The sequence below is a fragment of the Calypte anna genome, chromosome Z, assembly GCF_003957555.1.
Source record: "Calypte anna isolate BGI_N300 chromosome Z, bCalAnn1_v1.p, whole genome shotgun sequence".
NCBI lineage: Eukaryota > Metazoa > Chordata > Aves > Apodiformes > Trochilidae > Calypte > Calypte anna.
This window is the reverse complement of record NC_044274.1, coordinates 67476286-67501806: the sequence shown is the minus strand read 5'-3', so window position 1 is coordinate 67501806 and position 25521 is coordinate 67476286. Positions and strand designations below refer to the sequence as shown.

Below are 25521 nucleotides of genomic sequence, written 5' to 3'. Positions count from 1 at the left end.
GCTCTGTCATATGTAAATGGAGAGGGTTATAGAGGAAGTAAACAAGTAAAGAGCTGTATGCAGAAATCAATTTGAATTTCCATCCTGAATCAATATTTCTTCATGTTCCCTATGGCAGCAGTAATTACCTTTGAACATGCCAAGAAATTATTTGCAATAGCCAATTCAAATCTTTAAGCAGTAAGCATAGAGCATGCTGGTGTACTGAAATTTTTAAAATTTAACCAGGAAAAGCATTCAGAACTAGGCAGTTGCAAAATGATCAGGAAGGTTGTTCAAAATCTGCAGAAAGTGTATCTCCTTGTTATGTATCAAAAATAACATGTCACCAGTAAATTTACACCACTGATCCAAAAGAAACAGGTTACATTCTGATAAATTATAAACCCTCAGCTTGAAGAAATAAAAGTGCAAGCATGTATATTCAGGTTTAGTACTTTTTCTGGTTTCTTATCTCATAAATCTCATTTCTTATCTCATGGTGCTAAAAGACTGTTCCTCTGAGGTTTAGCTAGTATCTAAAACTCTGCCAGGGGAACACTCTATTTTAGATTTTGTTATAAATTAGCATAGAGGCCAAGAACAAGTTGTCATGAAAAATATAGTTTTCAGCAGGGCCTGAACATGTGTTGACAGTCATGTTCCCAGAAAAGCTGATTATCAGCATGGTTGCTCTCCTGTCTTTCTGCTGCTCCCTTCCTGTTCAGAAGCAGCTGCATCAATGCTACTTGTGGAAATGCTAAATGCATAGAAAGTTTTATTTCTATGAATTATTTGCAGTATATACTGTCACTGTAAAGTTCAAGATCCCTTACGTATGTTACTTAGAGGTGTAAATTTGTCCTTAATAAGATCCTTCGTTGTTAATTTTAGAACTATGCCAGGGTGGGGCTTTTCCTGCACAGACAGATGGACAGAGCAGCCCTGGTATAGGGAAGGGAGTCTTCTCAGATGCTGTGTCTGCTGAACTGATGGTCCCAAGTTGGCTGTTCGTGTGTGTGTTGACTTCTCTGGACTCTATTATAGCAAGAAAACAAGGCTTAGAAAGCCACACAGCATGGGCTTCCAGCCAGTGTGGATACATACAAGTCACAGTTCTTGATGCACTCCTTCAGCTGGAATTAAGTTGAATTTCATACACTTAATGTGATTAATATTAAACAACTGGCTGTTAATAGGGCTTGTGCAGCTCTCAAGTTTTGCATCTTTGTTCTGTTACATGAAATGTGGCCTGTAATGTTAGAGCAAAGAAATTAGAGCAAAAACATGTTAGAGGTGTAAGCTAGGAACCATTGAATCACACCTAAGATTTACCAGACATCAGTTGAATGCCATGGTACACAGTTTACTGGAAATGGGGAAAACCTCAAAAGATTTTAAAACAATAGTGAAGAACAGAGTCATCCTTGAAAACACAAATATCAGAGTTACCTGGACTATGGAAGTCATGGAGAGAACCTGAGATAGAACTGCTGTGGGATGAGTCACTAAAAGATGCTATAATGCAGACAACTGTGCCAGACCAAAGCCCTGGTGTTTGGGTATTGGAAGATCTTCAGATGATTCTGGATGAATTCTGCCATGTGAGACACTCATAAAAGTGACCTTCATCAGTTTTCCATTCTGTCAGATGTAGCAGCCCTGGCTTGGGAGTTGTTATTTCACTGACTCCAGCTTCTGTCCATGTGAATACTGGCAGCAAAGGGTATGGTTCTTTGTTACTTGTGTTTGAATGCAGCTTTTTAGGACTAAAGTGACAATTTTTCCCTTTGTACTAGGCTACCATTTTTCCTGTCAGGCCTTCTCTCTGTGCTTCTGGGGACCCTTTCTGAAAGTTGTATCTTTTTGAAAGACTCCAACTAAAAAATAAATTTAAAAATATCTGCCAGAAATATCCATGTTGTTACAGCAAGAATTGGTGTTTAAAAGAGGGGAGGGAAGTGCTACCACTTTAAAAACCTGAAGGAAAGAAATAAATCTATTTCTCCTGGTTTGCTGCAATTTAGTATTTCTTGCCAGCTAGTGGACTCATAATTTTTATCTCTGTCTTTACAGTGACCTTGGCTTTTATTACCCCTGGTGCATTTGTAAATAATATTATGCAAATAGTCCACTACTTTATTTCAAACAACACTTACATGTGCTGCCTGAAAACCTCCTTTAGCTGTGAAATTGCCTAATATTGGTCTGAGGAACAATTACATAAAATTTTAACTACAGCAGCTGAAATGTATGAGAAAACAGTTTTTTGTCAATATCAATGTTTTTTTGCCCAATTCACTGCACAGTGAGAGCTGCAGAGTCTGTGATGTTAACACTGTTTCAGATAAAGGAAATCAGACTCTTCCCTTTAAGTGAAAGTGGAAGGGTGCCCTGAATTTGAAACACCAAATAGTTTTGAGGACACATTAAAAAGCTTCTGTTTGAATGAACACATGTACATTGAACAGGCTTTGTTCTGATGCAGCAATGAAATTAATGCAAAATGTGGACGATGCAAAAAGGCTTATCTTTTATTAATGAGTGTCAATGTATTAATGTCTGTGCCAATGTAGCCTATTTTTGTAGCAAGCAACTGATTTTAACTTGCAATTTCTTGTTTCAGGACCAGACACCTCTTTTGTTCTAAAATGTGTGTTTGATAAAGATTGTGTTTCTCATAGAAAAAACAACCTACTGGGAATGGAAAAATCTACACTTTTCTGACCACGTGTGCTTGGTTCTGTACATGGCACAAGGAGACAGAATATGTGCAGATGCTGATTTTTCCTTCTGGTGCTGGTTTACCATGACAGTATCTTTAACTGTTTACAAATATATGGCTTGTAATTCCAGTCCTATAAACAGATGTGGCATTTCCTGCCTAAGTCAACTGGTGTGTTTATCCTTTCTAACTCTTGCTGGTATCTGAACAGAAATGTGATGACATTGAACATACCTGGCAGAATCATCTGCCACCGCCAGGTAGGACCACAACTTGAAAAGTCCCAGCAGAGAAAAGACAACTCCTAATTGTACTCCTCCACTCAAGTACTCCTCCTGAGTGTAATACCAGTTCTGTCATAGTTCAGGAAAAGCTAAAAGAGGTAGAAGAGATTTTATCTTGACTCTGCAGTATGGGCAATTTCCACCAGCAAATGATGGTGATTTTGACACTCAGGCTGCTACCACTGGTTAGTGTCAGGATTTTATTGCCACATAGCATACTGAAGGGTTTATTTGTACCTTCCCATTTTACCTCACTCAGGTTTCCACACATTCATGGTTTTGCTTGCTTTCTTTATGAAACCAATAAAATTTGGTAGTACCTGGCCACAGGCAGTCTTTCCAAATGTTCAGAGGCTTGTCTCTCATGTCCGGTTAAGTTCAAAGACTTTTCTGCTTTTACTTCTGAAATGCCTCCCTAAATCAGCTGCCTGCTTTGGGCTCCACATCCCACCTGTGTATCATCTGTGGTACTGAATAGGAGATATTTGGACACCTGTCCAAGTATTTAAAGATCACTCCAGCATAGTTTACAAAAAACTGATCTGATCTTTTGTCATCTTTGATGACACACTTAAATTATACTATTTTATTTTTTTATTTTTTCAGAAACTGGGAAAGTCCAGAGAAATTAGGATGTGCAAGGAGATTTCTTGTCCCTCGTGAAAGCACTTTTAAGAAGCTGTTGAGTTCTTCCTGGGTTTTATCACATACTTGCAGAAAGAAACTGAACCTAAGCAGGGTTTTAGGTGTTGTGCCCTTGAAGTTTAAAGACTATCTTCATTCTTGAGAGACATGAGCACAGTAAACAGAGGACAGGAGAGTAGGGAAGGTAACCTTCACAAACATCCTTTCATATGCCCACTGGGCAGCAGTGAGGTCTGTTTATCAAGGTAGCCATTGAAAACACATTGCATCCCATTCATGTAGATCTCATAGAACTCATGATTGCCTATACATACTTTTACCTCTGCTCAACCCCCTTCTACACACCTCATTACAATGGTTTGGAAGCAATTTGTGCAGCACAAAGGATCCTTCAGCCTGATCCTGCATTCTAATTTTATGCTGGTGTTCCACCACCAGCTCAGAGTTGCAGTTTCCTTGCACCATTGTGATAAAAGTGAATGCAAAGTTTTCTTAAACTCTGCTATTCTCCACTGGTAAGGCTTGACACCCATTTTTCTAGATGGCTACATGAGATAGGAGGCAAAGATGAACAAAATGATCAAAGAAGACATTTGCCTACTAAATCTGGTTTTGCAGAAGATTTTCTAACATGCTGAGTTTTACATTACTTGTGACCCAAAAAGCACAGCAGTTAGTACACTACTGTGTTCCTCCTTGCTAGAAGTCAGGGCCACATTTTAGGCTAATTTGGAGCCCCCAGACTTTGACTCTGGAGGGGAAGACAGTATCTTAAACTCTCAGAAGTGAGAATTAAATCACAGTATCCTTTTCACTGCTGGGGAGCTCCCAGCACTTCATTGATATTTTAGTTTCAGTTACAGCACTGGTTGTCTACATTCAGGTAAAAATCACAAGGGAGACTGATAGGATTTGACAGAAAATAAATTAACCTAGAATTACAGGGTGTAATGCTTATAATCTGCCTTCTGGCATGGAGTAGAGCTGGGAAGTTAAGGGTAAGCCTTTGACCAGATGTTTAGTGTTCTCCCACTTACTTTAAGCCTCCAGCTCAGACAGAGAAAAGTATCAAGATGCTGCAGTACTGAAGCCATCGCTATTTCATCAGTGCAGTATTTAACCATTTAACCATTTCTATGGTTCTGAAGACTCCAAAGGAGGAAAAGGAGTTTATAAGGACAAAGAAGAGATGTAATTTGGAAAACAAAAGACAGACATATACCAAGAAATGACCGGGTGCTGTTTGTCAGGACACAGAGCAGGGTGGATGACGCAAATAAAAAAATGAGGAAAAAATCTTACATTCTCAAAGAATAAGCAATTAAATGTTTTTTATTATTATTATGTGAATTTTTTTAATCTTTATTTAATTTCAAATGTTCCATTACTGATTCTCCCCTTATCACTTGGTTAGATGGCTAAAAAGATAATCATTTTGGTATTGTACTACAGGAATAAGCTCCCATCACATATAAATTTCTTGTCCAGAGGGGATTTTTTTTTCTCTTGCCATGTTTCCAAGGCAACGTTGAGATGCTTATCAATAAATAACAGACAGTAACTGGCTAAACAGTCTGTTACCTACTTTTCTTTCAGCAGCTGTTGAAAAATCTGCACAAACTACATACAACAGTGCCAGCAGAAGAAAATAGCACTTGTTTCAACAAGAGAGATGCATACTGCTAAATATAGATTTTACAGAACTGTTGGTTTCTAAGTTCATAGGACTCATTCCCAGTGCTTCTCAGCGGCTCTTTCTCATCCTCCATGTCATTGTCTTTCATCTGTGAAAAATAGGCAGAAGAAGCTTTGCATTCATAGTGCCTGTCAAGAGATTTCAGGTAGATCAACATATGAAGAGCATAGGCAAGAACGAGCAGCAGAATCAGCGACATAACCAATCCCATAAGTATTGCTGGAGAGAAAAAGGATGCACAGTCTTTTGCATAGGCAAAATGTCCTTCTTGAATGTTAAAACCTTGAATCTACAAAAAGAACAAAAGAGCTCATGTTAGATAAAAGTATTTACTGCCTTGGTCACAAACAACTTTGTGAATTTGCTCCTGATGCCAGTAAAAACTCTTAATTAAATGTCTGTTTATTGCAAAATTGTATCTATCAGTGCTAGCTGATGCTTGTTAATGCTCAGTTTATCCAGGTCAGCCTTCTAGAAACCACTAGCTACTCTAATCCTCTCCACTCTGCTGCCCAAAGGATCGGTGGTTGTGTTTTAAACAAAATGATTTGTGATCACTCTTGATAATCTGGTAATATTAAATTGCAAGCGTGGAACCTGCCACATCAATGGTGTACTTCCAGCATCATTTTTGGAGAATTTCTTGAGTCTGTGTTTCAAACTGCATATACTTCAACATAAAAAACAAGAAAATATTTTCAATTGATTCCCTTGATGTTAGATTTTTTTTTTCTCATCAGATCTAAGTGTGTATATGTGTGTGTATAAGTTTGTATATGGCAGCAAACCAGCTAAGCTACATGAAGTTGCATTCAGCTATGTCTCATACCAGTAAGGGCTTCAGTTCTAACATAAATTTTACCACACTGGCATTCAGGGAAATTACTATCTGCTTCACTGCATCAGTGCATGGGCATTTATCACATGGTGAGAAAAAGGAGATCAACTTTGTTTCCAAGATCCTTTTTCAGCTCTTGATCCTCTATGACTTAGGTATTTAAAAGCAAGACATTCTTGTCCAATCATCTTAGGCTTCCTTATTGTCAAATGCAGAAAAATAGGCATGTTCAGAAGGTCACAGAATCACAGAATCATTTTGGTTGGAAAAGACCTTTAAGAGCATCAAACCCAGCTCTTAACTCAGCACTGTCTCTGTACAGTACACTGCTAAACATTGAACCTAAGTACTACATCTACACAGCTTTTAAATCCCTCCAGGGATGATGACTCCACCACTACCCTGGGCAGTCTGTTCCAATGCTTGGTAAACCTTTTGCTGAAGAAGTTTTTCCTCATATTAAATCTAAACCTCCCTTGGCACAAGTTAAGGCCATTTCTTCTCGTCCTACTGCTTGTTACTGGGGAGAACAGGCCAACAGCCACCTCACTACAGCCTCCTTTCAGGTAGTTGTAGAGAGCAATAATCTCATCCTAAAATAAAGACTTAGGATGAGTCAGAGGAATTATCCACTGGATTTAGAGGCAGACTGGGGTGACTATAACCAGGCCACAAGGTTAAATTTACTAGGAATTAAAAGTTAAGGGAACCCTTTACTTGGTCACTGATGCTGTTACTGATGACAGGTTTGAGAGCCCAGATCAGAGAGATCTAATACGTAGAACATTCCTCCCACAATAAAGGTAGACCCAGGCAAGATACTACAGAAAATATTATGTAGCCCTCCATTTGCTTCTCCAGGAAGGTAAGTATAACAATCTAAGCCTTCATTTCTATTCAATTTCTGTTTCCTGTAAACTGTACAGGGAAGGTCATTGTACTTCCTTGCAAGTGAAGAGCAACATTTCGTATCAGTCTGCCCATGAGAGCCACTTGGCTTAATTTCATACATTACCTGGAAATCAGTAAAAGTGACTTCCCAGAGCTTTGACAGATCATTTGCAGAGCTGGGTATCAGAAGTGCATCATATCTCTGCAAGCTGCTGACATGTTCACAGTGGTAGGAGTAACTTGCTGGTGCATATATCCTGGTTGCATTAAACGTGGCTTGTATGGAGTGGTTGTAAAGAAGTTGCAGCCTGTGTAAACTGAACCAGTTCTCAACAGACATCTGGTAATAGCTGGTTGTTAGCAAGAATCTGAAAATATTGCATGGGAAAAGAACCATGAGTAAGAAAATAAGTCTAAGAATCAGAAGGATTAAGTTCACAGGATGAACAATCTTAGAAGACACTTATATGTCCAGTGTTCCACCCATTTACATCAGTGTGAGCTCCAGCTCCTTCTACTGAATCTGTAAATTATTTTATTTTCTTCACTGTTGCAGCCGAAGGAGTAGGCTGCTCTCCCACACAGAGAGAGGGAAGATGAGGAATTTTTCCCAGATGACTGAGAAAAGTCAATATGCAACACTGGTACTTCCATCCAAAAAAAGAGAAAGCTATTTATCAAGAAATGCTGTTTTCTTAGATCATCAAGAAGCAAATGTAAAGTAGGTGACAGTCTGATGCCTGAGCAGTCCACACTACCAGTTCTTGTTGCAAAATTCACAGACAAATATGTTGTTATTTCACAAGGTTTAGCAAAAATCTCAGGCATGGGAATATTCTATGCAAAAGAGGCAGCCTAAGCTTTTCTTCTGAATAGATAAGTCAACATAGAAGAAGAAAAACAAGGCAGATAAGTGACAAACCTTTTAAATGTCACATTATTTTTGCTTACACAAATTCTCCTAAAACAAACTGCACAAGCAACTGCACAGCCATGGATATTAATGTGTGATTATCTGGTATTTCCTTTATCATACAGCCTTACCTAATAACAAGATCCTTTAGATCGCCAATATCACCAAACTTCAGAGAAAGCCTAAGTGAAAAAGAAAGCACCATCAAGTGAGACAAAAACCTGAAAAATCTTAAGAGAAAAAAGGAGCAGAGTGTTGAAGGCCGGGTTGGATGGGGCTTTGAGCAGCCTGGTCTAGTGAGAGGTGTCCCTGCCCATGTGGGGGGCTGGAACTGAGTGATATTCAAGGTCCCTTCCAACCCAAACCATTCTATGATCCCATGATTCTGTGAATCACAGTTACATGTGGAGCCTGCCACTTGAAATACCTTTGAAGTCAGTGGAAAACAAACCTGAAAGGATTAACTCTTCCTCCAGTGAAATCCAGTAGTTCAGCTGTTAACTTGAAGGAGGCCTAGACTCTCCAGAAAGGACAGAACTGAATGCTCAACTCTCAATGACACTGCTTCCAACATTAGATGATAGATTTCACAAATCTGATCTGTGTTCTCTTTCTCAAGCCATGATACCCTTGTCACCTCTGTATGCCATTAAAACATGTAAACAGCCACATTATTCTCATCTTTTTAGATACTAGAGAGTAACAAGCACAGATGACATTTGAGTTCAATTTTCACACATCTGCATCACAAGAGCAGTATGATTACACTGACTCTGTGGCAGCTCTAGAAAGCTCATCCGTGGTGAGGATGTGCACTTGAAACTTATTAGTGTGAGAGGCCCTACCAAGTTTCAACTATTGCCTACTCTACCTTCCTTTTACCATCTCTGGTATTAATACATTGAAGCTCTTCACGATTAAGTTTATGGGTTTTTTGGTTTAACATTAATATTTTGCCTCTTACAACCTTCATAATAGATTCTCACTGCTGACATAACATTTTCAGACTAAGTTGGAGACAACACAGTGCAACATCTGAAAGACTTCCAAATCTAAAGCTGAAGAAAATTTTAAAAGAAAACAGCTAGACCTATGATTTCATAGGAGATCTAGTTTCCTTGTATCTCAACTAACATTGGTCCAACAAACCAGAACACTGAATCTAGTTTATCCCTCACTTTATTACAAAGGGAAATCACAGATAGTTGAGGACTAAGACACAGGCAAATACAGCATTAAATTCAGTGGTCTAACCCAGAAGCTGGTGCACAATAAAAACCCTGCAGGTTGGATTATTATATTCTTTTAGCAAACACATATATGTTTGGTGTCCAACATTTTTTTCTTGGCTCCAGCTACTTTGCATTGATCAGACAGTATAAAGAAGCTTGAAAAATTATTAACACAACAGAGTACACTCTTAACAAAGAAGGATCGAGAAAGGAGAAGTTTAAAGGATTTTTCTGGGGTGGGAAAAACTGAGCAATGCACCATGTGAGCACTCAGCCATCAGCTGGCATGACTGAATTCAGTCCTTAAACTTGAGATCACAGAGCAACATTCAAGCCAGCTTTTCCCTGTCTTCTCTGCTATGGTAAAATGCAAATTGACTGAAAATCTAACCCCAGACTAGTGTTTGGCAATTACACTTTGTCTAATCCTGACTTGTGATCCCAGATTATCCATTTTCCTATCTGTATAGCATAATTTCTACACATAGAGACCTGAGTGAGTACTTAGATGCTGTCAGTGGCAATGAATGAGTGATCTTTAACACATACAGTTTCCAATTACTTGATACACAGAATCTAGCAGAGATGCCACAGATCTGTTTACTCAATCTGTCAAAGGTCCTGACAGATGCTACCTAGTGAGATCTCAGGGTAAGTCAAGGCTTTTTAGTTAGGATTCTGAAGCACATCCAAAGGGCAAGAGCCAGTGGGATGGTATTTCTCAGAGGAATCTCAGTAAGGAAAGTATAGAAAATGGAACAAAACATAACCACTGAGAACAGATAGCATTTTCCCCTCCCACACTGTGGGAGCTGTGATTATTTGACTCTGTTTCTAAATACACATCTCCAAGAAGCTTTGTAAACCAGCTGGAGACTACAGACCAGAAGCTTCAGCCTCACAAGGAGCAAGAGCAACACTGGACTGACTACAACACTGCAAGAGATGAAGACAGCTCTGCACATCTAAGTCCCCCAAGTAAGACTGCTCTGAAAGCATATAACCCATGCTCTGCTGCTGACTGCAATGTCACAACATTATAGGAAGGAGCTTAACCCTGGGGCTCTACACCACACTGTACAATAATAATTCCTGCAGTACATGGAGGCTTGTTACCCAGTGTTGGTTCCACTGCCCGAGTAGAATGCAAACTCACATTGCACTGTCCTCACTGCAGTTTGAATCTCCAACATCCACAGTTGCATGGACACCAAATGTGCTCTCTGTCAAATCCAGCTGAGTATGGTTTTCCAACTTAATCATGATCCTCTTGGCCCAGAAGAGAATGCAAGGGATGCCATTTACTGTGACTTTGAGAGGGCTGTAGTGGCTGTGGGTGAAGGGTCTCCAGGATGCTCTTTCCCACTCTCCTTTCCTGCTTAAGTTGTAGCTGACAACCTGATTGACCACATAAAAGATCAGTATCAGAAGATGAGTATTTCAGGAGTGACTCTTCATCTTACCACAATAAATGAGGCTTGGTGAGCATCTGTGGAGCCAGTTCTCAGCTATAACAGTGCTGAACTGAGGAAGCAGAGAAATCTCTGTCCAACCCCTTCCTCCCATGGGAATTGCCTGATACAGACCTCTAATTCCAGCACAAAAATATAATTTATATTTATTTTGTCAGTATCAGTGGAACAAAACACATTCTTAACACACTCCCATCTCATCACAGAGCTGCCTAATGTGAAAGATTGAAGATAGAATCACAAACTGCCCACCTCAGCAGAAGACTCTCTAGGACAGCTGTAAGAATTACTTCAGCCCACTAATGAGGACTCAGCTTGGGCCAAGGACACAGCCTGCCATGCTGAAAGCACATGAGGAAGCTATCCAGATGAAAGAACTGTCCAAGCCTATATATATTTACCAACAGTTTGCCTTATCTAAATATGGTAACGTACACAATGTCTGCATGGCTGGTTTGCATGTCATATGGTTAAGCAAGTTCACATCCTTACAAAGAAGAGAGGTGTTCTGAGTCCTAGTAATAAAAAAGCATCTTATAAGGTTCCAGAAGGGACATGATTAAGTCCCAAAGCTTTGTCTTGGCTTAAAGACAGGATTGGGATTTTTTCTATTCAGATTATCAAATCACGTCTCCCAGCTTAGACCCTGAAAGACCCCTTTTGATACTTGACCTTACATAGGGCACAAGACTGCTTTAGGATTAAAATTGCTAAGTACTAATAGCAACAAGCTGAAAACAAGGTAAGATCATGGTCAGAAAATGTGATGCAACAGCCAGCAAGAAACATTGACTACGACTGTCATTTGTATCAATGATAAGGCTGTCTTCTCAGAAATACAGATGAGAGAGATTTAATTAACAGATCACTTACACCAGATTGCATCACTTGCTGGGTTTTTTTATCAGGAAGCCTTTTATGCTCAGTTTATTACAAGACATGCAAGCTGGACTCAGGAAACATTCCCATCAAATTTAAAGAATCTGCAGTTTTATTTCAGCTATTCCATTAGTACCAAATGACATAAGTGGAATACTGGCCACAGCAGTCAAATGGCATTGTGCAGAATATGGATGATAGGATTTGGTTCTTTCAGCAAGATCCTGTCCCCAAACCCACTGCTGTTCAGCACCAGCAACGCTTCTCATAAAAGCAGAAGGTATCTTGCACAGCAAGTGGTGAATCAATACCACATCACATTGATTTAGACAGCTTTTTTGGCTGCTTCTTGTAAACACTATATTATTTAATTCAATAATGCAAATTAAAAGACCTCAATGTGAGGTCAACAAAAAGACTTCATATAACCAGTTCCTCCAAACATTACCTGTGTAATTGCTAGTTGATTTACGCTGAATTTTGGCTTCACACCACCATTATGCTGTCCTGCAGAAGAAAGTCTGTTACTAGCCTCAAAGAAAACAACCAATCACTTATAAAAAAATAGCATTACAAGTTCTTAAATGAACAATAATTAAGCCTGCATGGACTACCCATTTCAGAATGCCTGATTTTGTTTTGGAAAATATTTGGCTTTGTACAAATACTGTCTTTTGATATATCCATTTTCTAATTTCCCTCACTTGTGCAACAATGCTCCTTCTTGTCATTGAATATCTTTCCACCCTCACTGCAAAGAACTCCAGTGCTCAAAAATTACAGGATTCAGCCTATACATGTATTTAATCATCTCAAACTTGACAAAAGCTTCTTCCTGAATACAGCAAACTCTTTGTCAAAGGGTGTGTGTTGAATTGCACAGCAAAATGAAATGGCTTTTAACGATGGGAGGTAATTTGTTTGCCAGAGATGGAAAGCTGTGACAAATAACCTGACTGCTTGCCAGGGGAATAAAGTTTCACGGATGAATGGTCATTTTAGGGATAGTCTCATAGCTCCATCCTTCAGACATTTAACTCTGCTTTCACTTGATTAAATAGAAAAGAAAAAAAAAAAAAACCACCACTTGGTACTTCTTCTACATTCTCACTGTATCTCAGTGTTAGTAAATTATTATATGTACCAGGCAAATCCTTTAAAGTTTACTTTATAAAGGGGGATATGGTTTTAACAGCACATTTGACAGAAGAGTCACTTAGGCAAACAGAAGCAACAACCGTGAATCGAGATCTTCTACAGCCACACTGACAGAGCCAGTATCCAGGCATCCATCCCACTGGAAAAACGAAACAAAACAAAACAAACAAAACCAAAAACAAACAAGCAAACAAAACAGAAAAAAAAAAACCAAACACCTTACCATTTCTTTGCAGAGAATCTTGACCTGAAAACGTATGAGTACTAGAAGAGAGGAAAAAAATATTTACTGTACAGCATTTGGATTTAAAGTCTGCAGCAAGTTTACTGGGGAGAGCTCCTGTTCCTGATTCACTCACTAAAACATTCAAAACATAACTCAGATCCTTGGTTGGTAAATGCCACAGGAACACAGCAAATTAGTCCCAAAGCCAGTGTATCCAGGCTAAAAATGCCTCCATTTCAGAGACCCCTCAGGAAGATAAGCCCCACCAGGCATTTTCATGTCCTTACCATATTGACTAAAGGCTTCATTGCTTCTCTTGTCCCTTTCCATGGGACATCTGCTTGGGGTTAGAGACTGAACCAGTCCTATTCCCCCAAGCTGCAGAACTCAAGGATGTCACTGCACCATTCTAAGCCCCCAGCAATGACCACAAGCAACACATTGAAGTCTTCCAGAAGAAAGCAAATGTACTGGGCTAATATTCCTAAATCCTAGATTCACAGCTATCTAAAGACAGCTCCTGAATGCTTCCAGGCAATCCCAAATCTCACAGAAGTCAGCTGCAAGGGAAGGAGGAGCTGAAGAACATCTCAGGTAACAACTACCACGTTCATGGCATCTGGAGCCTTTGATTTTCTTCTTTGGTATAATTTAATAAGTCTTCAGCTGGTTTATGATCTACTCTCCTGGACCAGAGAATAAAGCCCAGTAAATACATGTTAAGCACTAGAAGACCTACCAGATCAGAGTCCAAAAAACCAGGCTCTCAGTTAGGATAACACTCCACTTTGTGAGTCACAGGAACCCCTTCCTACCCCCTTCATACCAGTTCTGTTTCCTCCACACCAGTTTCCTTGGCAGCTACAGTGGATTGCAGTGCAGACCTCCTACAGCACAGTTCCCTGCAGTGGAATGATCTACTGACCTGATGATGATGCGTCCACTTCTCACATTTGCCATCAGTGTTCCCTCAGGCAGGCACAGCTCAGTACCACCCCACAAAGACCCTGTGGTCCCTCCAGGCCATAAGCAGTGATGGGTCTGGAGCTGCCTCATGGATACTTCACATGGAAATACACTTCCACCTTCTTTTCCTGCTTTGTTTCTCACTTTCCAACCCACCACAAAAGAAAAATACTTGAAAAGATTTATGCAAACACCAGCACATAAGGACTAGGAATAAAAATAAAAATAGTTTTCAGTAGTTACCTGTATATTCTAAGGTATTTGAATTGAAATGATCAAGCCTTGAGCAACAGGGTAAACCCACTCCCCAGTGGTCTCCCTGGGGAGGGGGATCTGTGTCAACGACCACCACATAATAAAGAAGTGATGCCAACATAAATTGTCGCTTTGGCATCTGTAATGGCCTGTGGATATATCTGTGTGACACCAACAATGTGACACCAACAAAGGAGAACCATGGGATGGCCCTAGAGCCTGCCTGGCTTGCTGCCCTGTCCCTGTGGCTCTAGCAGTCAGGGAGTTTGATCACACTGAACCTGGCTGACACAAAACCCATGGCAGCATTACCAGCTTCAGCAAAGCCCAGACTCCACACACAGTGTCTTGTTCACACACAAGGTTCAGGAGAGCAGGAGGCTTTTCCTTCCGATCACTGTCCCTACAGTGATAATGTCTTTTTTTGCAGGCACACTCTGCTGCCACAAATAGATCATATTTGTGATAGATAGTGTGATAGATAGATAGTGTGTCCCCTTGCAAATTCCCCTAACCCAGAAGGTAAAACAGATAAAAGTAAAGCAGAGTCTGTATTACAGCTTGTCACTTCACCACCAAACACCAGGTATGATGAAAAGCTTTGCTCTAGAAGGACTGAGCAGGCTGCTTCATCCCTTCAGCAACCAGGGCAATAAAGCAGAAGACTTATAAAGTCTTATAAAGTCTCCAGAGAAAAGGTAACACAGAGCAAAGAGGCAGACTCTGCAGCATCACAGCTGTGACTGTGATTTGAGCTAAAAGAACCTGAGAAAGATCTGACATTCAAAAAGGTTCAACGCAGGTAACAGCGTCCAAAATAAATCTGGCAGTTTTATTGACAAATAGTGAGACCAACCTTCTCCTCAGATGTGGCTTTTGAATTCCAGTGAGTTGAAGGAGGCTATGCACTTGCAGAGAGGCTCCCACTTTCTCCCTCTGCCCTTTGTGTGCCAGGAGTATAGTGTTGGGATGAGGACTCCAACCTGCTCAGAGGTCTCACACCACAATGAGCAGCATTCAGAGACAGCTAGAAATAATCCTCACTTTGTCAGATAAGTAACAAAAGACACAGCTAGAATGGACATAATCTTGTTTTCCTGCTCAGGTAAAAACTCTTAAGCTGTTTAACAATTATGAACTTGCAATTTGTGACTTGATGCAGCCTTATTTTTTTTTTTCTAGTATTCCTTTATGCCAGACATTGCCTTTGGTCTGGAAAAGGCAATTTGGGGGCATTTCTTCATGGTAATAGCCACAAAAGTAAGGCACAGCATAAGGAACTAAAATTCTTTCATTATAGTAACTTTAGTTACATTTAGTTTTACCTAAATATATCCAGTTATGCTTAGTTATAGTTTTAGGTCCTCCCTATATACATAATTAAAAGCTCATTAGTTCAGTTTGGAAACCACCATGCTGTAGTGTCTAAACAGTCTAAAACCTTGGCATGAGTGGAGCCTGGGTTAAAATTGTGCAATTCATTTAATTCCCTCACTGGGCTTGAAGGTTTTTATGTTGATCCAAGAAGAGGAAGGGTTATTTTTGTTTTCATAATTGACAATTAAAAACATTTTTTTTAAAAAATCATTACTTAGCTTCCCATCTGGGATAAGACAATACAGTGGTTATGCCAACTCGATCACATTGAGAAATGCTGTTGAGAAATGCATCAAGCCTCAGGGACAGCATTCAATGAATAAATGAGGATAACTCCTTGCTACTACCCTGTAGGGCTACATCCTGAGCTGAACAGTTGTAACTGTCCCCATGCAGCCCACAGAGGAAGGTTGGTAGCTCCTAACAATGCAGTTCCCCTCCTCTACATCCCAGATAAAACCACACCAACGTGCTGCCACGCTGCTCCAGGAGAAAAAAAATGCCAGTGTTCTGCTCTCAGCATGAAGATACTCAAATATAGATGAGCATGCACAGCCAATGAAATATTTATGCTTTCATGAGGAAGGCAGTGGAGGGAGTGACCCAGGAACCACTGCTTAGTACCAGAGTGTGACAAATGTGATCAGCCACATGGCAGAACACTCGGGAGGCAGGTGGCAGCATGCAAGCAAAGTAACTCCACCTGCGTAGTCCTGTTCACCACTCTGTGTATTAACAATGCATGATGTCTCCTTTCCTCCTGCACAATGCATGAAGAGAAAGGGGAGGGAAAGCCACCTCGGTAAAGTTTACAGTCTTTTTTTTTTTTTTTTTTTTTTTTTTTTTTTGTCTTGCTGTATCCATATTACTAGGCACATCTCATCAGTGGCATAAGGGAAGGATGCACTCCCGGTTTCTGAGCAAGCACAAACTGATGTTGATGTTGGCAGTCCTGCCAGCTGACTCTGACACTCAAAACTCCGAGGTCTGATAGCACTGAAAACTCTGTAGCACCCAACAATGATTCTGCTGTCAAGTCAGCAGCCCTTCCAATGGAAAGGAAAGCTGGGCAATTCACAGATGATCTCTGGCAGCAAGGCCCTGCTGGGGGTATGTTTCACCTGGGGGCATGTTTCACAGAAAAAGGCATTGTAAGAATAAGTGAGAAAACAACAAATTTAAAATATGTGTTTTCTTTTTCAGATAAAATGTTAAGTACATGTAGAAGCAACAGTAAACTAGTGAGCACTGCAGCCTTCTTCTCCAGTGCTTGAACTACCAGTGAACAGTGGCAAGACCTGAAATCCTTATGAACAAATCACATTTAGCACACTGAATTAGAGACTGGACTTTTAAACTTACCATTTTTTTCAACAACTCTGCCCTAAAACTTCAAATTACATTGAACATATGGTTTGGGTTTTGATGACTAATACTTTTCCTTATAAATTTGTAAATAAGTAGCCCAGATGCATCCAGATATGGTATATGCTCAGTTTGCCATACTAAGTATGTCAGAAACCCACACAAAATTGGATTAACCCTAATACAAAGCAGTGGGATGACTAATCACTATGTAAAACCCAATTAAATAAGATTATACGAATAAAGAAGTGTAAATTCCCTCTTATCAGACACCATTATCCAAGTCTAGGTTGGTTGCCTGAAAAGGTTCCTGGAGGCTCCAGCCCTTTAAGCCCTTCACGTGAGTGGCCTCTTGCCCACTCAGATGAGCCACGTGAGTAAGTCTGGAACTGAGCAGAGGTCAAGTGTCCAGGCCACAGGCAATTTTCACACCATCAAGTTAAAAAATGACATATTCACACTGCCTTGTACTCCCCACTGCTGCTCTGATAAACAGCCTCAGATAGCAAAATGCACTTTACTGCAGTATTTCAATTATTCCAGGATTATCAGTCTACTCCTGATACTGTCCAGCTGCAGAATACCTCTCCAGATGCTGAACTAGTTTCAACTAATTCATGAAGCATATTACTGGAAAGGAACCTTCAAATGCATGAAAAACTAAATAATGATGAAAAGTGGTAAAATGCTTGCTAAGCACCTGGTAGAAATGAACTGGTGGTAGTCCAAGGGACAGTGGTCATAAGTAATTTTAGTGAAAAATTATTACCATTATAAATGTGTAAGCCTGGGAGCCAAGATTCAGGGCAAAGCCAGCTCCTTCTAAGAAACACCCTAACAAAAAATGTTAAGTTTTAAATTTATCTATTTAAGATGTATCATTAAGAAATAATGATATTGTGATACGATGATATAATGAAAATGTGAGAAAAGATCACACTCCTATAGTTTTTATATTTAGAGTGTTCTCTGTCACATCTTGGTAGCCTCATGTGTGATGTGATGCAGGGAGACAGATTTAGAGAATTATTCTACAATGCACTGAATACTGGGGTTTGATATGTACTTTAATGGCTGTCCAGGAAGAACTAGATGAGAATGATAGTGTACTCAAACTTTCATTTTTAATACCAAATAAGAAACTGAGCTCACAGAACTTCTAGCAAATTAACACTGTGCAGGCACAGTCCCACATCCACTGAATGCAAAGGCAAAACCCCCATTCAATTCACTGGCATCAAGATCTCAACTTCATTTCTTAGTTATTTACCAGAATAAAGTGTACTTAACATTCCACTGCTCACTCTCAGATTTTGGTCTGATTGCTGAAAAGCACAGTTATACTAAGGTACTAACAAATCTGGAAAATGGCAAAATAAGCTATTTGAATGGAAACATATTGCAATATTTCTTGGTAAATGACTAGTAGATCTCTTAGTACAAGCTTAAGCAAACCACCACATGTCTTTCTTGCCTTAATGCACAGATTTTACTGCCAGCTGTGGCTTCATTGGCCTAATTGATTATTAGTGACTTTGGGGCATGATTCAACTAACACAGTTTAGGCTGCTGTCACTTTTGTAATGCTTGGTCTAGAAGTCCTGCTGTGATTTGGGCTTTCAATTTATATTTCATTAGAGAATGAAAGAGCAGTGCAAACAATGATAAATCCAAATATTTAGTAACTTCATAAAGTAGTTCTTTGCAATACTGAATTCACGCTTCAAAAAATCGTTCTGCACAAGCAGAATATTTTAGCACCTATGTTTCTTGAAGTAGTTTTCACACCCTAGCTGTTAGTCTATTTATAACTCCATTTTAACACAGACTACAGAAAATCAGTGTGAGTCATTAAAACATAATGAAGTATAAGACAGATGCCCAGAAAACACTCATCTTAAAACCATTTCTAGCATTGTTCATAAAATCATTTAAAAGTTGCATTTTTAATGCAACGTGGAATTCAAAATAATGCATTTCTGTACTTTTCAAACCTGAAAATTAAAATCACCTCTGGACATGCTAACAGCAACTGAAACCTGCTTCCAGACAGCACAAATGACCAAAATCACAGCATTTAAACCATGCGCCCAACTCCACCATCGGAGTTTGCCTACAGACACTCGGCTACTGACCTGCCATTCACAGTCACTTGCTCCACAGACACTGCAAATCCCACACCGAGAAAAAGCAGCAGGAACCTAGCAGCAGCGTTTCTTTCCATGGAGAAGAAGAGAGCCGGTGCCTCCAGTCCCTGCACATCTGCTCCTCTGGTCCAGCCGGCAGCCTGACAGGCAGCAGATCCAGCCCATCGGGGGCGGGATTCACCGCTCCATCCCTGCTCCGGTACCCAGGGGAGGAATTCTTGGTGTGCTCACATGCGTCCTGACGGCGGGTACCTCCTGCTGGCATGTTCCAGTTTTCCTTGGGAAGCAAAGATGACACGTTGTGGGGAAACTGTACCGGGATGTGAGCTGTTTGCTAAGGGGGAAAACAAAAAACAAAAAAAAAAAGAAAATCAAAGGGTCTCTTCCAGGCTGTAAAAACACACTGGAGAGCACTTCTTATCTGTAATCAGGGCTACCCTCAAAGAAAGGTAAAGATGCTGGTTCCAAACAGCTCTGAAATTTCTCCTTCCATATGGTAACAGAGAAAGAATAACATGTACTTTGAACCCTCCTAATACCTTCAGAGTAATTGTATTATCCCCATTTTACAGATGTGAAAGCAGACATTGCAAGCTTAGAAGTCAAATACTTGGCACTGGTTTCCTCTCTTCAGCACTAATTCAGCTGGTGCATATCCAGCTTTCCATCTCAATTGGTTTTATATTGGATATGTTTACAAATATCCTAAAGCCAGACCACAGTTGTTGAGCACCCACAGAATTACAGTGCCTCTGGTTCTGGACTATCAGATCATGACAGTGGGGGTCACATCACTGTGAATAAGGCAAGTTGGTTCTGGGATGGGCCATTCTCAAGACATGTGGCTTGTAGGCAAAGGGTGCTTCTTTTGCAGGCCTTCTGTCCTCATCAGCCTTCCTGAAATGAACACCAGCTGTGTTCATCATGGCAAAGAAGAGGGCAAGGCACATGAGCTGACTCCTCAAACCCCATGCATTCTCCAAACACTTACTCAGGGACTGCAGCTTGCATTCAAAATGTCTACAAAGGACCAGGAAAACTTAAAGCAGGATACTTACTGCTGGACCAGGTCCAAAAGAAGTGCTCTGCAGCATGCTCACAGACAATCTGTCCACCTTGATGAACACATCTCTGACCAGCCTGGAAGAAACTCTGTGGCCCAGGCAGAAATATGTTCTTGGTACCTGTCTTCACATGGGTTTGTCCCAACAAAAGCAAGTAGGGACCAGCAGTTGGATGACATTTTGCCACGCTACATCCTTCTCCACTTAAATATCAGAGAGGCCACAGTCACAACGTGCTCAAGCTAACAGTTATGTGTATTTATGTATGTATATATTGATCTATGCTCACACATACCTCACACACACCCTCTGCTTTCTTGCTCAGCAGCTAACACCAGCTACCTGCTGATGTGATCACACTGTAAGCTCTCCTTCACTGATTAAAGCTCCTGCCTGTTGCATCCCAGATATAAGACAGAGATAAGGGCTTTAGCATCATAACTGCTGAAAAAGGATTTACCATCTTAATTCATTCTCTTTCAGTGATACAGACAGTATTTGCTAATCTTAAAAGTCTCTCAACAGCTTGTCCTCAGCAGTACTGCTTCCATCAAATTTAAGAAGGAATCCAGATACGTACATGGGAAACCCAGCTTAAAAAGATGAGCTAAGGGAGCATAGCAATAAAAAAGAACCAGTTGAAAATAATCTCTAGGTTTTCTGTGAAGCACCCAAAATGTGTGATGCTAAGCAACATATAATTACACCAGTAGAGAGATGAAAATATTAAACAGCCCTGGGAAGAGGCAGAAGTGCCACATACCTTCCTAAAAACATGTCAATGGCCTGTGAAAAATTCCAGTTCTGACTCACAGTCCCTCCTGCATAAGTGAGAGGATGGAATGAAAAAGAAACAAAGAGGCTTTCTGGTGATGCCTTGTCATTTAATTTATGTGCTGCTATTTTCTAAGTGTTTTCATCAGCAAGGAAGCAAAAGCTATGAAAAATGATGAAATGAAAACCAATACAGTACACATGAACAAGTAATACGTCCTTTGAGGACAGAGAAAGTAGTGTGGTTGTGGATTAACCCCAGTGAACAACTAAGCCCCACACAGCTACTGGCTTACTCCCCTTTGGTAGATGGGGGAGAGAATTGGAAGAGTAAAAGTGAGAAAACCTGTGGGTTACTATAAAGAACATTTCATAGGTAAAGCAAAAGCCACAAGTGCAAGCAAAGTCAAACAAGGAATTAATTCACAAGCTTTCATCAGGAGGCAGGTGTTCAGCCACCTCCATGAAGCATGATAATTACTTGGGAATCACAGAAAGTGAGGGGTTGGAAGGGACCTCAAAAGATCATCAGGTCCAATCCCCCTGACAGAGCAGGGTCACCTACAGGAGGTGACACAGGAACACATCCAGCTGGGGTTTGAATGTCTCCAGAAAAGGAGACTCCACAACCTCCCTGGGCAGCCTGTGCCAGTGCTCTATTACCTTCACAGTGAAAAAAAATTTCCTTATGTTTATGTGGAACCTCCTATGCTCAAGGTTGTGCCCACTGTCCCTTGTGCTGTCACTGGACACAAGTGGGAAGAGCCTGGCTCTGTCCTCCTCCCCTGGGCTGGACTCTCTCAAGCAGTTCCCTTGTTGGGGAAACAGTTCAGAAATATACAGGTTGTGAGCAATCCTGACTTACTTCAATTTAGGCCACATTGGGTTAATGGTTATTGAGGCCTAGTTAGAGGCTTTCTAAGAATGGGCTACTGGGAAAGAGATAACTTAATTGGCAACAGAAGAGGAAAATAATTATGTGAGAAGAATCTTTCCGTGAGAATGGTATGTGTAATTGGAATACAAAGCCACCTGCATGATAAGATGGTGTAAACAAGGCTTCTCTATATAAAGTGAGTGCAAGTTGCTAATAAACGATTTCATACAATCATATTGATGTGCACATGGAATCCTTAAGCCTCCGCAGACTGTTTTCCCACATTCCCTGTCCTTGAATGAGGGGCCCAGAACTGGACAAAATATTCCAGATGTGGCCTCACCAGGTCAGAGTAGAGGGGGAGGAGAACCTCTCTTGACTTACCAAAAATGCCCCTTTTTAATGCAACCCCAGGATGCCATTGGCCTTCTTGACCACAAGGACACATTGCTGGCTCATGGTCATCCTCTCACCCACCAGCACCCCCTTAGGGTTTTCCTTTCCCAGGTGCAAGACTCCACATTTACCCTTGTTGTATTTAATTAAATTTCTCCCTGCCCAACCCTCCAGCCTGCCCAGGTCCCTCTGAATGGCAGCACAGCCTCCTGAGGTGTCACACACTCCTCCCAGCTTTCTGTCATCAGCAAACTTGCTGAGAGGGCACTGTCCCATCATCAAGTTCATTGATAAAGATGCTGAAAAGGGCAGAGAAGGCAAACTCCATCAATCCAAACATCCCTTAATTCCTCCTTCATCCCCCAGATTTATATGCTAAGCATGACATCTTATTGTCATGGAATATTCCTTGGTCAGCTGGGGTTGGCTGTCCCAGCTACAATCCCTCCCAGGTCCTTGTACACCTGGCCTAGCAGAGGGTGGGAAGATGAAAAGTCCTTGAATTAAAATAAGAACTGCCCACCAATAACTCAAAACATCTGTGTGTCACCAATATTCCCCTCATCCTAAATCCAAAACGTAATTTTATACCAGCTACTAGGAAGAACTCAAAGTCCAAGCCAAAACCAGCACAAGTATAAACAACACATGGCAGGCCACAGTTTAAGTCAGTGAATCCAAGATAATGTTCTGTGTGGTTATGTCCATGGTCCTCTCAGGCCTTTTTAGACCACTATTTCACACACTCAGAGAAGGACAAAGTACATGCCAAATTGTTCAGAAACAAAGGGGATTTTTGAGAAAACTGTGGAAACATAATTCCAAATTTCCAACATGGGTTAAATCAGTATAAATCACTGAAAATACACTGACTTCCTTACTATGCACTAATACTACAGGTGCTGACAGTTAATCACTGTTTACCAGTCAGCACATGAAATGAGGAAGCAAAGATCAGGAATTATTTCCTTATCTTGATAATTGACAATAATAATAACAACAAAAATATTACATTGAGCATCCAACACAGCCCTTTAAAATGTTGCTTTTTAAATGACTTTTAGGTATAAGGACACTGGTGTGGTATCTAAAAGGAAATGAGATACACTGAAAGCAAAGAAGTCACCCTAAGCACTTATTTCACCCTGGTGAAGAACGATGATGACAAAACCACCATCTCTGCATTACAGAATTTAAAAGGAAAACTTGAATTAACACTTAAGTGCAGTAATCCTGACATGGCTGTGGTTATGATTCAACTGCCAAATTGCTGTTCTTCATTTGCCTGTTTTAGGTTGAAATCAACCCAGAAAAGCTTGCTAAGCCACATGCTTCAACTGTGTACATACACAGTAGACAAAAGCTGAACAAAAGATAAAGGGCACAGTTCTATGGGAAACAGGAGGTCACATTCAACTCCACAAAGGTGTTCAATGAATCCTGCAGTACAAAGCCAATGGGAAGTCAATAATTTTCTTTACGTTCCACAAGATGAGCTTTGGAAGGCTAAAAGAGGCCTTTAGCCTTTGGAAGGCTAAAGAGACGCTACAGGCTGGGGACAGAGTGGTTGGAGAGCAGCCAGGCAGGAAGGGACCTGGAGTCTGGATTGACAGGAAGCTGAACATGAGCCAGCAGTGTGCCCAGGTGGCCAAGAAGGCCAACGGCATCCTGGCCTGGATCAGGACCAGTGTGGCCAGCAGGTCCAAAGAAGTGATTCTGCCCCTGTGCTAAGCTCTGGTGAGGCCACAGCTTGAGTCCTGTGTCCAGTTCTGGGCCTCTCAGTTTAGGAAGGAGATTGAGGTCCTGGAGCAGGTCCAAAGCAGGGCAACCAGGCTGGTGAAGGGACTCGAGCACAGATCCTATGAGGAGAGGCTGAGAGAGCTGGGGCTGTTCAGCCTGGAGAAGAGGAGGCTCAGAGGAGACCTCATCGCTCTCTACAACTCCCTGAAAGGAGGTTGGAGCCAGGGGGGGGTTGGTCTCTTTTGCCAGACGACTTTCAACAAGACAAGAGGACACAGTCTTAAGTTGTGCCAGGGGAGGTTTAGGTTAGATATTAGAGAGAATTTCTTTATGGAGAGGGTGATCAGACATTGGAATGGGCTGCCCAGGGAAGTAGTGGATTCTCCGTCCCTGGAGATACTTAAAAAGAGACTGGATGTGGCACTCAGTGCCATAGTCTAGCAATCGCAGCGGTGGTTCAAGGGTTGGACTTGATGATCTCTGAGGTCCCTTCCAACCCAGCCAATTCTATGATTCTATGATTCAATAGTCCCAATAAAAGGACTAAATTTCTGTTTATCATCTTTTATCTTCCCCCTTGCTGTATTTTTTGCTCATTATTACTCTTCATAAAAAACTCATCCTTTTATGCTAAAGCAGCTACAACTTCTCTGTGTTCTACCTTGCACCATGGTAGTTCAGGTATTTCCACACCAGGGAGGAGGCACAGCACAAGACCTTACTGTACTTTAAACACTGCTTTGGGTTTGGTTTTTGTTTTGTTTTGTTTTTTATCTCCATCACAGAAAAGACAGTCAGAAAAGCATCTTGCAATTATATTCAGTCTGAGTTCACCCTTTTGTGAGATCTGTGAAGCAAGCAATCAAAACCTGAGAGCCAGCCGATTTTTCTGGCACCCCGCACTAACGTGTCCTAAAGTGTCACTCGGCAAACCCTTGTCAACCAGAATGACAACACAAAGGTTGGTGGAGACCCCGAGACGACAGCCGCTCCGCCTGATACTGCAGCAATTACACACACACTGCGCCCGCATCCAACCACCCAGACTGCAGACAGCACTTACAGTTTTTCTTTGGCAGACAGGATCATAATTTAATTTTGAAAGAGTTTACACGGTTTACATCAGGTCATTCTTAACCGAGCAGTTTTCCAGTATGTCTCATTGGGGTGCACCAGGTGACCCTAAAAGGCCGTTTTCCAATGAAAACCACTCTGTGATTCTAGGAAAATAAGGTGTCAGCCACTGCTGAGGGTACTAGCACTCAGTGCATCACTATTTTGTCACTTCGAGACAGGCACCGCTCCTCTGGTCCAGATGCACCCACTACGAACTCACCCCGCAACACCACCGCGTGTCCCGCACCACCCACCCGCACATCGCCGACGAGGCTCCCGCTCGCTGCCTCTCCACAAGGCGGCGGCAAACGCTCTGCACCCCGCGCCTCTCCCCCCTCGCTGCCGAGGTCTGTAACTTTGTCTGGATTGACAGGAAGCTGAACACGAGCCAGCAGTGTGCCCAGGTGGCCAAGAAGGCCAATGGCATCCTGGCCTGGATCAGGAACAGTGTGGCCAGCAGGTCCAAGGAAGTGATTCAGCACTGGTGAGGCCACACCTCGAGTCCT

The 25521-nt window shown here is 41.2% G+C and overlaps 1 protein-coding gene across 1 annotated transcript; it reads right to left on the bottom strand.

The window, feature by feature from the left end:
* Nucleotides 1–4992: 4992 nt before the first annotated feature.
* Nucleotides 4993–25277, bottom strand: ATP6AP1L (ATPase H+ transporting accessory protein 1 like). The gene is made up of 8 exons (XM_030467630.1): nucleotides 25236–25277; nucleotides 19162–19382; nucleotides 12936–12976; nucleotides 12003–12061; nucleotides 10360–10601; nucleotides 8103–8153; nucleotides 7183–7426; nucleotides 4993–5618 (listed from the first exon to the last, which is right to left on the bottom strand). Exons 1-8 carry the CDS (start codon nucleotides 25275–25277, stop codon nucleotides 5316–5318), a joined length of 1203 nt encoding a protein of 400 aa, XP_030323490.1. The 3' UTR covers nucleotides 4993–5315.
* Nucleotides 25278–25521: the final 244 nt, after the last annotated feature.